Source organism: Protopterus annectens, chromosome 3.part1 (genome assembly GCF_019279795.1).
Source record: "Protopterus annectens isolate FY-2018-M chromosome 3.part1, PAN1.0, whole genome shotgun sequence".
NCBI classification, from domain to species: domain Eukaryota; kingdom Metazoa; phylum Chordata; order Ceratodontiformes; family Protopteridae; genus Protopterus; species Protopterus annectens.
Genome location: NC_056732.1, coordinates 1,307,787,845 through 1,307,800,780, shown reverse-complemented (window position 1 = coordinate 1,307,800,780; position 12,936 = coordinate 1,307,787,845). Strand labels below are relative to the sequence as shown.

The window sequence follows — 12,936 nt, the reverse complement described above, 5'->3', positions numbered from 1 at the left end:
AAGGGGAGTTTTACAGTTAGGGAGTGAATGGGGAATTTAGTTTTAATGAGTGGTTTGAGTGGACTGGAGTTTTAAGTTTAGGGAATCAGCAATGATGCTAGGGTTAGAGTTTTATGGTAATGGAGTGAGGACTCAGGATGGGAACTCACTGGGAGCTTTAGGGTTAGAGTTGGGATTTTGGCAGGCTAGAGGGAATTCGACCATTTAAAAAAAAAAACAAACAAGAAACATCTTTATTAAATTATCACGTATGACATATGCAATCATACATTTATATAAATGAAATAAACAATATTGACATATTTTTACTTGCAGACATTATATAAGAATATATGTGTGTAAATGTGAGGGAGGGTAGAGGAATGGTGAGGATGCAGGGAGTAGAGTTGGTAAAGGTGGATGAGTTTAAGTACTTGGGATCAACAGTTCAGAGTAATGGTGAGTGTGGAAAAGAGGTGAAGAAGAGAGTACAGGCAGGGTGGAATGGGTGGAGAAGAGTGTCAGGAGTAATTTGTGACAGACGGGTACCAGTAAGAGTGAAAGGGAAGGTCTACAAGAGGGTAGTGAGACCAGCTATGTTATATGGGTTGGAGACGGTGGCATTGACAAAAAGGCAGGAGTCAGAGCTGGATGTGGCAGAGTTAAAGATGTTAAGATTTGCACTGGGTGTGACTAGGATGGACAGGATTAGGTATCAGTATATTAGAGGGTCAGCTTAGGTTGGACAGTTTGGAACAAAGCAAGAGAGTCGAGATTGCATTGATTTGGACATGTGCTGAGGAGGGATGTTGGGTATATTGGGAAAAGGATGCTAAGGATGGAGCTGCAGGTAAGAGGAAAAGAGGAAGGCCTAAGACATGGTTTATGGATGTGGTGAGAGAGGACGTGCAGGCGGTTGGTGTGAAAGAGCATGATGCAGAGGACAGGAAGAAATGGAAACAGAAGATCAGCTCTGGTGACCCCTAACGGGAGCAGCCAAAAGAAGATGATGATGACATTACCCATCACTCATAATCTTTCCAGTCATTGTCAAACATTACGTAGCTCTTCAAATCCTTATCGGAGATAGATGGATGGATAATTGGATGGATGGATTTCTAAGTGCTGTTCTTTTGTCATTTCTATTCTTTTTCTAGAAGAGTAAAATAGGAACATTTATTTATGGTTTCTTCCCCAGAAACATGTAGGAAAGCAACACACTATCCTTCTTTGCACTTTTTAGCTAATTCACTTAAAGTGAAGACTAAATCAAATTTCTAGATCAAAATCATTGAAGCATAATAGTTACAGGAGTGTGCAACTGGCCAGTACTTTTATAAATCTTCACTTCTGCAGATACATTCTTCTGTTCTATCAGACAATTCTTGTTTCTGATACCTTGCCATCGCAGAAGACTTAATGAGTAACAAACATAGTCAGCACATGTGCTTTACCACCAGAAGGTCTGTATATTCCTACTGATTTCTGTAGAAGAAATGGTGTACCCCATGACATGCCAATAAATGCAGTCATCTCTTTAACCTTAAAGCTACATACTGATATATAACACTTTAAGGTGAGATGCTGATGAAAAAATAAATAAATAAAAACACACTATGGCATTCAGTCGCCAAAACTGCCAAACAGATGTTTCTATCCATTGACATAGGTTTTAGGACTTTTTTCAACTTGTGTTTTACCTTGCCTGGTGCCACAGAGTACAAACAGTGAACTTTTACTTGTATGATATTAGGCTAGTGAATATATGAGGTGCATCTGTAGAATTTAACAAAGCCTGTGGATGTCCAAGGTGATGTCAGTGGGGGCAGCCTAAATTTATTTTGTGTATAGTTTTAATTAAAAAAAAAGTTTAGAAAGCTTTAAAAGCATGCGAAAATTCACTAAGGTATTTAACTCACTGAATGCATTGAAGTAATAGTGAACATCATGCAAATCCCTATTATCATCATCTCAAGCTATGAATGGATTTGTCCATATGAATGCAAGGCAATCAGAACTGACGAATCGAAGAAATTAAAATGCAATCATTGGACAGAAGATGATCTACTGCAAAGAATCTACTGTCTGGCTGCAATGACTATTTATTTATTATTTGTAGAATCTACTGTCTGGCTATTATGATTATTTATTTATTATTTGCAGAATCTACTGTCTGGCTGTAATGATTATTTATTTATTATTTGTAGAATCTACTGTCTGGCTGTAATGACTATTTATTATTTGTAGACTCTACTGTCTGTCTGTAATGGCTGCTTATTTATTATTTGTAGAATCTACTGTCTGGCTATTATGATTATTTATTTATTATTTGCAGAATCTACTGTCTGGCTGTAATGATTATTTATTTATTATTTGTAGAATCTACTGTCTGGCTGTAATGACTATTTATTATTTGTAGACTCTACTGTCTGTCTGTAATGGCTGTTTATTTATTATTTGTAGAATCTACTGTCTGGCTATTATGATTATTTATTTATTATTTGCATAATCTACTGTCTGGCTGTAATGACTATTTATTTATTATTTGTAGAGTCTACTGTCTGGCTGCAATGACTATTTATTTATTATTTGTAGAATCTACTGTCTGGCTGTAATGACTATTTATTATTTGTAGACTCTACTGTCTGGCTGTAATGACTATTTATTTATTATTTGTAGAATCTACTGTTTGGCTGTAATGACTATTTATTATTTGTAGACTCTACTGTCTGGCTGTAATGGCTATTTATTTATTATTTGTAGAATCTACTGTCTGGCTATAATGACTATTTATTATTTGTAGACTCTACTGTCTGGCTGTAATGGCTATTTATTTATTATTTGTAGAATCTACTGTCTGGCTATAATGACTATTTATTTATTATTTGTAGAATCTATTGTCTGGCTGTAATGACTATTTATTTATTATTTGTAGAATCTATTGTCTGGCTGTAATGACTATTTATTTATTATTTGTAGAATCTATTGTCTGGCTGTAATGACTATTTATTTATTATTTGTATCCTTCTCTTGCCTGTCAGCATCATCTTCCCTCTGTCCTGGTCCACTGCACAGGCACTCACTTAGGCCTTCTGCTTATCCTTATCCTCCAGTCCTCTTTTGGTAGCAGATGTGTGCACTTTGTGGGGGGGGGGGGGGCATAGTTTCAGTTCAATGGCACAATGGCCATCTGTCCTTTCATGCCTGTGTCATTTACACCTACAATGCTTACTCTTATTTACTTACTTACTTATTTATTTATTTGTTGTTTGTTTGTTTGTTTGTTTATTTATCTATCTAACTGGCTATTTCTTTGTTTAATTATTTAAAGGAGAATAGTGAACTGGACCACACAAGCCCCATGATATAGTTACAGTAACTAAAGCAAAGGAAAACATACACAAGTCAGAAATGTAAATAACAGTGATTCTTTATGTAGAAATGAATACCAAATGAAAAAAAGAAAAGCAACTGTATTGTAGTAATAATTTATACAAAATTACAGCTCATTCTCTGTTCTTGTGTTTGGTATTCATTCCTTGATCTCCATCAGGTAACTTACCTTTCAAGACTCCTCTGGGATTGGTTAGTCAGAAGTGGTAGCCATTATTCCACTCTCCTAGCTTCCTATTTCAGCTCCTCTGCCACTACAAAAAATCTAGATTGTAATGAAGACTTTGTTCCTCTAGGCTATGGAGTTGGCAAGGCTACTTTGACTGTTGATTGACTTACTACCTGAGGTTAGCTGTATCCATATTTTGCTATGGCCCAGATAGCGCTGTAGTTCTGACCATCACTCTGTACAATACACATAGAGTCCATTGTACTTGAGCATCATGGAACAACATACACAGAGGAAAAATGAGCTCTGTAGCCCTAAGTCTAAGCACAGCTCTGTAAAACAAGGTGCTTAATAGCAGTGCATGTCACACTGAGGACTGCAGTCAACTTTGCTGACCAAAGCCAAGTGATCATGATTCATCTTCTTATCAGAAAAAAGGATGTAGTACCTAATCAGTATACCTGCCCCAGTGATAATCTCAACACAAGCACAGAATGTCGTAAACAGCTCCCTTGTGCCTCATGTCTCCCCACTCAGCAATCTGGCTTACTACCTAAAAGAAAACAAGTGATCAAAGGCAGAGGCTCAGCAGCATGCATCAGTGTCTATGGCTCAGTGGTCAACACAATCACCTTTGTTGTCAGAATATCAGTTATAACCCACAAATAAAAAGTAAGCAAATAAGGGGTTGTGAGTTCTAGCTCATGAAAAGGTAGATGGATTCATGTTTCAATATGGACACTGCAATGCACTTTGAGGTACTAGATAACAGTGGTACCCACCCATAGCTGAAATGGCAAACCATTGCCCCGTTTGCTGGATTTTGAAGCAAAAGTTGCAGTCATTAATAAATGGAATACATAAATCAAATATGCCTTAATGTTTGCTCATTTGCATCTTAATACTAAAAGGATAGCAGTCAAAAACACATCCTTTGTTTAGGTCATTTAGAGTACAGGTCTACCTCCGGCTTCTTTGTCAAACCTGACTTTAAGTGCCATCAGAACTAATGACTGGCACAGCTTTCCCCAAAATACCATGACTGATTATGAAATGTATATCAAATTGGAGTGTGCGCACGTGTGTGTGTGTGTGTGTGTGTGTGTGTGTGTGTGTGTGTGTGTGTGTGTGTGTGTGTGTGTGTGTGTGTGTGTGTGTGTGTGTGTGTGTGTGTGTGTTTGTGTGCGTGTGCGTGTGTGTGTGTGTGTGTGTGTGTGTGTGTGTGTGTGTGTGTGTGTGTGTCACAGCATAAGTTGTAACAATAAGGCTGGGTTATTGTTATGATGCAACTATTTCTATACAGTTATGTGAGTAGATCAGGTGACTACATGAGGTTTGAGACTTCAGTGCTTTATCAGTGCTGATAGGAAAATGTTTAGCTTTTCAGTACTTGCCAGTGGAAGACATTAGCTGTACACTTTCTTTCATCTATCATGTAAGAAGATTTATATAATTGTAACCCATTGTTTCTGTTTTAGGAATTAGGCTAAATTAGGATAAGTGTTCTCAGGGTTTATGGGGGCTTGACATTTTAGTTCATAAATATTCAAGCTGGGGTTACAAGTTTTATTTTTACTTCAAAGAAGACCATTTTGTGGTCTGACCTTACTAGAGAAGACATTACACTAGGGGGTGTGGTGCAGCACTGTCCTATATTAGTGAGGACCAGATCCAGTATGGTCGTACCCCTGGTTGGTATATTGACAATGTGGTCCAGGGCATTTGTGTTTACAAAATCCATGAATTTCTGTGCATGTACATTTGGTGTCATATATAATTCCCAGTTAATAGTGGAGTAATTTAAGTTGCCCATGGGTATGGTATTGGGTTGGATGGTGAGTGTTTCCAGTGAGTTTAAATGCATGGTATGGGTTTCCTGAATCATAGAGGGGGACCTATAGCTTGCAAGGAAGTGGTGTGGGATTTTGCATATGGTGATTTGAACATGGGGAAGTTTGTGTGCATAGTCTTGTTTGACCAGCCTTGAGGTATATTTAATTTTGAAGTAAATCAAGACACCTCCACCTTTAATCCTTGTCTGTGTAGTAGCTGGTCTAAATGTGTGGAAGGCATTATAACCTTGCACTATTGGTGTGCTGTCCATGGCTTTAAACCATATCTCAGTAACTGCACAGACATCAGCATTCTCTAGGGTCAAGTGAGCTTCTAGGGAATGGAGTTTTTTATTTAGACTCCTAGTATTGATTTTCTTGGTTTTAATATGCTATTTCAGGAATACTTTCACTTTGGCATTGCCTGAAAAAGGCACTGTGCAGAGGGCAATGTTTTAGCGAATATTCAAAAGCCTAGAGGGGAGAGGTCTAGACGTCTGGTGTGTTGATCATCTCCTTCCATGATGACAAATATTGCACCCCCTCTGTAGAATGACACCAGAAACTAAACCAATTATTAAAGTCAATGATCTTTTGTTCATATTGTGGCATCATCCTTGTTGAAGGTAAAATGCTACTCAGGGCTAGGCTTACATCAGCTTGGGACAGATATTCCAAGAGCTCCGTGATCTCTCTTTTCATATTGTTTAAGGTCATTTCCACCCACATGGACTATGACCATACCTCTCAACACAGAAACATCAAAAATCTGGACAAAAGTCCATGAAGAGTAGGTACAACTGGCCAAAAATCTGGGTGCTGATTAACATTAAATTTGCATACATAATTATGCAACCCCCCCCCCACTCCAATGGAATTTTGGGATACTAACATTCAACTGCAAATTGAAGAACAGACAAAATATTAAACAACACAAAATCTAACCAGAATAATAGTGGGGTTATCCGATTAACAGATTATTAAAAAAATCAGCAGACTGTACCTCTTCATGATGTTTCCTCCCCTTTAACTTAAGCAGCTACTTGCCATCTCAACTAATAATTCCCTTTGCATACATGATGATTAGGGTTACACCTCCTCTCACTCTGTCTTCAGGAAGTACATCCCTCCCACGGGGAGCTTTTCCCCAGAAAAATCCCCAAATCATTTAAGCCACTATTCTAGAGAATCTCTCCAAAAGTCTAAATCTCTCTTCTTTAAATAATATCATCGAAACAAACATGGATTGGTTTAAAATTCAGTGGTGAAAACTGCAGACAAAAACATTCATTTATAAGTAACACTACAAAATCAAGTCTTAGAAGAGGTTGAGCCTATGTTTTAGATTCTGAAGAAGCTCTTAACTAATTAAAAAGAACAAAAGTGATTAGTCTAAATTTGCATCTGAGACTCCATTTGTGTCAACTTTTAGTAGAACTTTTTGATGTTTAGTTGCTTTTTGTGTTCTACATCACTTTTTGTAGTTTTTGCAGTTTTATATTTAGGGCCAGTTAAAGAGTTTGTAAATGGTCCACAAATGTTGACAACATACATTCATTCCCTCCCTTAACTCAACAGAATATTATGACAGATGTTAAAAATGAATCTGTTTACTATTCAGTAAAGATAAATTGGAGGAAAATTATTTCTGGCCTACAAAATAAATAATGATAAAAATCTTACAAACAAGTCTTCACATATTTACCAGGTGCAAAACATTCAGACATAATTTTGACATCAAACTAAATAATTCCTATAAGAGGGACTCTTATCTGTGGAATAAATGACCATACTATATTAAATTACAAGAGAACATAAGTCACTCTAAGAAAAATTCAGATGAATCCAAGGAAAGCAAGGCCTCTGATGTTATCATACGGGAGTCAGCTTTCTTACATGGCCAGCTGACCTGCACACTGTTGCAGTTAACTTACTGAGAACACACATCCAAGTTAAAAAAAAGTGAAAACCATGCAACCAAAAACAAATATAATGAAGTGGAATATGATTAAAAAACTAGAAACAATAAACTACATACAGAGCTATAACAAGAAGAAAATGACATGCACTAAAATGGAAGGACTTTTTGATTTTTGGGTCAATCAGACTTCAAGTTAACTAGACAGAATAACAGATACAACAATTTGTGGCTAAAAGTGAAATTACTGAAATTGCAGATAGCACAATTCTGTGAATGCAAGTAATTCAAAAACGGTGATGCTTAAAAGACTTAAAGAATGCCCCTAACTCACCTGTGACAAGCATTTTCCTTTTTTTCCCTTTTGCTGCAACACTAACACAAACCTTTGCACACATAAACAGGTGAGTCCATAATGAAAAAGCTCGTGAACTTGCACACTGGAAAGGAACTTATTTCTTGTCAGACCTCAACCAAGAGATGGAATCTGAAAAGCACCAGGAATGCCCACCTACAAAATTCAGTTAAAACTGAACAACAGTGACTAATGGACTTCAGCCCGATATAAATAGCTGCACTTCTTTAATGTAATTTACAAAAACATCACTGTAACTGTGACCTACACGTTTCTTAACTGACAAATGACATATACCTCAAACACTACTATGCACATGCACACTAAAGCCAGCTTTCACTTCAAACAAATCAAACAAGATCTTATGCAAAACATACAGTATAACGGTGCAAGTTTTAAGACTAAAAGCTCTATTCCTCATATAATAAATTTAAAGTGAAAAGGAAATCATGCTCGATCTTGCATCATTTAACAGTCTACTAATGAGGAAATACAGAGCTAGAGCAATACACTTCTGTGGATTAAGGAATAATTGCATTGTTTGCTGTGCTTCATAGAATACTTTACCAGCAATTGCCACCACATTATATCATCCTCGTCTTGTATCTGCTACTCTTGCCATGGTACAAACATAGTCAGCTCAGCAGTCTGCATCAAGTACCATGCCACCTTCATATCTGCCAACAACCTAAGAGGTACACCTTCAAACTCAAAGCACCAAATTGAGAGCCATCATCGAAGTGGTCAAACTCCCAATCTGGAGATTGTGTCTCTCCACCACCAACATGAAAACAAATACCACAATTCTTCTACAATAGAAGTTGAAAGCAGCTGCTGTGCCTCCTGTGATCAAACACCTGACTTCCTGTCCCTGCTATTCTAAATCCACAATGGACGTAAATGTAGTAAAAGGTAAACACACAAGGGTTGCATAACTGCATGAGTTCTACATCACTTTTTGTAGTTTTTTAACAAGCTTTTTAACAAGGACCGAGGCCATAAGCACAAATGGGGAGAAAGCATAAGTAGAATGACTATGCAAACTCACTGCCTTTTGGAATTATTCTGTTGCTGCAGCCAGGATGCTGGAACGAAATGAATAAAAACATCTAAATCCAAATTGCGTTTTTTTAAGTCTCAGTGGTCACAGAGTTGATCAGAGTTAATTATAGGCCCATACACGATGTACCAGCATACATGCTTTGGAATGTGGGAGAGGAGAGAGAGGAAAGGGTACAAGCCACTAGCCATCTGTAAAGTGAATTCCTCAAATATAAAGCATACTAAAATGGCACTTGGAACAGAATACTTTAACCCCAGTGAAAATGGTCATTTAAATGGTCATGCCAGTGTCCACTACATCTAACTGACTAAAAATTGCATAAAACCCATGCAGATATGGTGAGAGCCTGCAATTAAAGCTATGCATAGTGAGTAGAAGTCAGGATTGAATGCTAGACATTGGTGCTGCAAGGCAGTCATCTTACTGTAATCGCAATAAAAGTATGAAAGCATGTGACCATTCACATTTCTAAGATTCAGTAATTATACTCCTTTCATTTCTTCTGCAGCTTGACATCATTACAATATGTAGCTTAATAATTTGCTTTTAATTCTGATTTTTTTTCAGCTAATGAAATCACTCCATTTGACTGCATTTTATGTTTACAGGGTTTAGTGTCAGGGGGAACGTAAGGCTGTAACTTTTTGCAACAGCGCTTTCATTTACAAAGATTGCCATGTCTCACCTACCCAGCAGTTTAAGTTAATCCAGTGTATTTGGATACAAGTTACTAGCCATCTATAAAGTGAATTTCTGATCTATAAAGCATGCTGTTTAACAAAGCTGACATCATAAGGCAGATGCGCACACCCCTACACTTCAACTTAAAAAAAATTTTGAAAAAAAACAGGAAATGAAGGGACCACTGGGGAATTCGTGGCACCCCATTATTTTTCTCTTGAAACCGGTAAATAAAGAGAAATTTGGTATGTTTGAGAAGTATGACTATGACTGAGTCATACTGGTACTTGTGATCCAATGACCTGAGTGCATGTGCAATGTGGCAGACCCTGGCTCCTGATAAGCAACTGAGTGTGGCTTTCTCCTTACTCAGCCTGGTGAAAAAGACATCAGTGTGTCTCACAATGGAGTCTCCAATGACCAGAATGTTGGACTGTATGGTGGCTTGCCTTATGGGATTAGAAGTAGAGGCTCCATAAGATGTGGCTGTAAGTGTTGATGTGAGTGTTGTTTTGAAAGAGTGCATTCAGGGCTGCTGAGGGCATTTGTTATGAGCGCTTCAACTAGGAGGTCTTTGGGGTTTAGAAAGGTTAGATTTAAGTGTCTCTGCATATGTGGGTCTATGTGTCTGCTTTGAATTTTGTGTGATGAGTGAAGTATGTGTGCTACTAACAACCTGCTTGACATTAGGAGTGCTTTTATGTGAGATCTTTGCCTCCAGTGAATTTGTGTAAATACATTTCCCACATACCATATCAGTTTGTTTGAGAATTAAGAGATTGTCAGTAAACATGAGGCAATTCCTTCATTGCCTCTGGATGCCCATATCCACCAAGCTGGTAATGGAGATAGTGGGAAAGTTCATATCCATGGCAACAGACACTTTTTTTTATTGAATAGACAGTTGGAGTGAGAATATAAAGTAATGTTAGGAGTATCTGGTTTGTAACTCTAGGGGGCAGTGCTAGTCACTGCAAACTAGTTGACCTGTGTGCAACTAGATACTGGTTAAATTTCAATGGTGCTTTTTACAGGACAAATGTCGACTCAAGGTGTTTAGTAACTAATAAGTAGACCCTGATGATTTTGGATGAAGTATTTAGGCAAACATTCTGAAGTTAGAAGCAAATCAAACAGTACTTTATTGAAAAGAAAGTAATAACTTGTCAATAATGATGAAAAGAGGGGAGTTGTCTGAATGGCTACTGCCTGGCTACTACTAGTGATGGTCTCATCACAGCTTCATGCTGCTCAGTTACAAATGCTCCTTTGCTTCTTCTCTCACTAGAAGGAAAAACAGGAGCACCATTCCCAAGATGAGAAGCAGGCCACAGGCTATTTAGTGATCCACAGTCTTGTCCCAGATGATGCAAGGGTCTGAAGACTTGTTGTAGCATTTTCCTGGTAGATGCCTTGAATAGCAAACAGACCAATCAGGAAAGTCAAACTCAGACCCTCACTGCCTAACCAGAAACAGTCAGGAATAAATGCACTCTCCACCTTCTCTCACCAGAAGCAAAATATAAGAACAAATTCAAAGCTTGCACCTATGAAGTAGTTATTAGGCTTTCTGGAGACCATCAGTCTCCAGAAAATAATGTCCCTATGCTCCTTTTCTCACCAGGAGTAAAATAGAAACACTTTTTCCAAGATGACTACTGACAGGCAGAATGTGGGCTCTCCAATAATTGGTGGTCTTGGTGTAGATGTTGCAGATTTTAAAGGTAAGATGGAAAAAAAAATGGGTAATATCCTATGAGCTGTAGTATGCACTAAGCACTTAAATTTGAAAAAGTGGGTAACTTAAGCTTTAGCTATTTAAGTGAAGAGACACTAATTTTAAAAGAGCAAGAAAGATTAGAAGGGGGTGGGCTATTTGTATTCTGGCTTTATGGAATACAGTAGGATGGCCAATAACTTTAAATAGTTAAAAGAAAGTGATTTCACAAAATGATAACTTTGTGCTTAGTCCCAGTAGCCAAAGAAAGAGGAGAGGGAATGATTTGTGGTCAAATTAACACAAGGGGCAGGCAGGTAGAAAGACAGTTGAGTTTAAAAACACAACACCTGGGTAGGAGAGTAGGGAAAACTTAATTTCTGTTTAACTCACAAAGACACAGCTGTGGTCTGTTTCCTGGTTTAAATACTCAATTAAAAGCAGGATACAAGTATGTTCTGACTTTAGGTTATTAAAATGGCACTTGGAACAGAATACTTTAACCCCCAGTAAAAAATGGTCATTTAAATGGTCATGCCAGTGTCCACTACATCTAACTGATTAAAAGTGCACAAATACATGAATAAAATAAAAAATAAGTCCAAAAGTTAAGTTTCGTTGTTAGGTAACATACCCACAAATTCTACCTATGGAAGTGTTACACATTATTCCAGTTGTATAGTCCACTATTTTTGATGACTTTCATATTATATCTAAGCATTGAGTCACTGTGTGAGTTGTTAAGTGACTTTAACTAGCAGTAAAATTGCTACTTATATTAGTGACCATTTGCAGTTTCAGACTATTGTTTATGTAAATCCATTGCATATGAAAATAAACAGCAACATATTGTTAATCTGTTTTATGAAGGTATTCATTAAAAGGAGACTCAAGACGCTGGCTACAAATTGACTCAAATAATGGAGAAGTGGTTACTGCTGATAATATGGACTTTGAGATGGGGATGATGTACCATGTAGAAGTTGTTGCTACAGATCAAAGTAAGTATTTGTTATCAAGTAAATTATCCTATTCTTGCTACACAAATGTCTCTGTTGTCAGGGAAAGAAATGAAATCCATAAATCTTTATCTTTTAATTTATACATATCTGTACTGAGTCAAGGTTCGTAGGTAAGGTTCAAACTCCTGACACTTGGCCAATAACCAGCAGACTCTGAAATTATAGGCCAATCTTCAAACTATTGGATGTAGTTGAAAAGAACATTGTATTAATACTTTGCTGCAGGGCAGATAAATACAGACATGGGGTCCACTGTTATAGCAGGTGAAATCATAACTTTTGATTCTTTTATATTTTTAAATTGTGCAGGTAATTATGATTTATCTTTGATAAAACTAAATAGGGATTCAGATCTTCTTACCTTTGCTGAGAGCATACTGATAGCTTCATTTCATTATAACGAAGAGAGTACTGGCATCATTATCCATTGATCATCACTCGGATTACTGGGAACTATAGGAAAAAAGGGAATGTATAATACTAAATACAATGCTACTTACCTTAGGAAACCATTGCTGTTCATTTCCTACATTACAGTAGTGGGTATAAGGATATGATTTACGCAACTAATATTACTCTGATATATGCTATGAAGGGATGCTGGTTTCTGGTATTCTCTTGTTTTTGTTAATCATTTGAAGTTTGAGGGCTGTATGAGGTAGAGTATGCTCCTCATTTATGTTGAGGAACTTGCTTAAGCTCTGCCGGTTCTACTGCAGAAGTCTGAAGAGCAAAGCATAAAGCATCACAATTCATGATAAATAAAAGCTGAAAAATACAAAAAATTAAAGATGAAGTTATTGAAAA

General features: G+C 37.2%; 1 protein-coding gene across 1 annotated transcript in view; it reads left to right on the top strand.

Moving 5' to 3' along the window:
* Positions 1 to 12,936, top strand: part of CDH17 (cadherin 17) — a 776,088-nt gene that overhangs the window by 673,930 nt on the left and 89,222 nt on the right. The window contains exon 15 of the mRNA XM_044067353.1: positions 11,978 to 12,108. Within this exon, the coding sequence (XP_043923288.1) occupies positions 11,978 to 12,108 (131 nt within the window). The remainder of the gene's footprint in view (positions 1 to 11,977; positions 12,109 to 12,936) is intronic.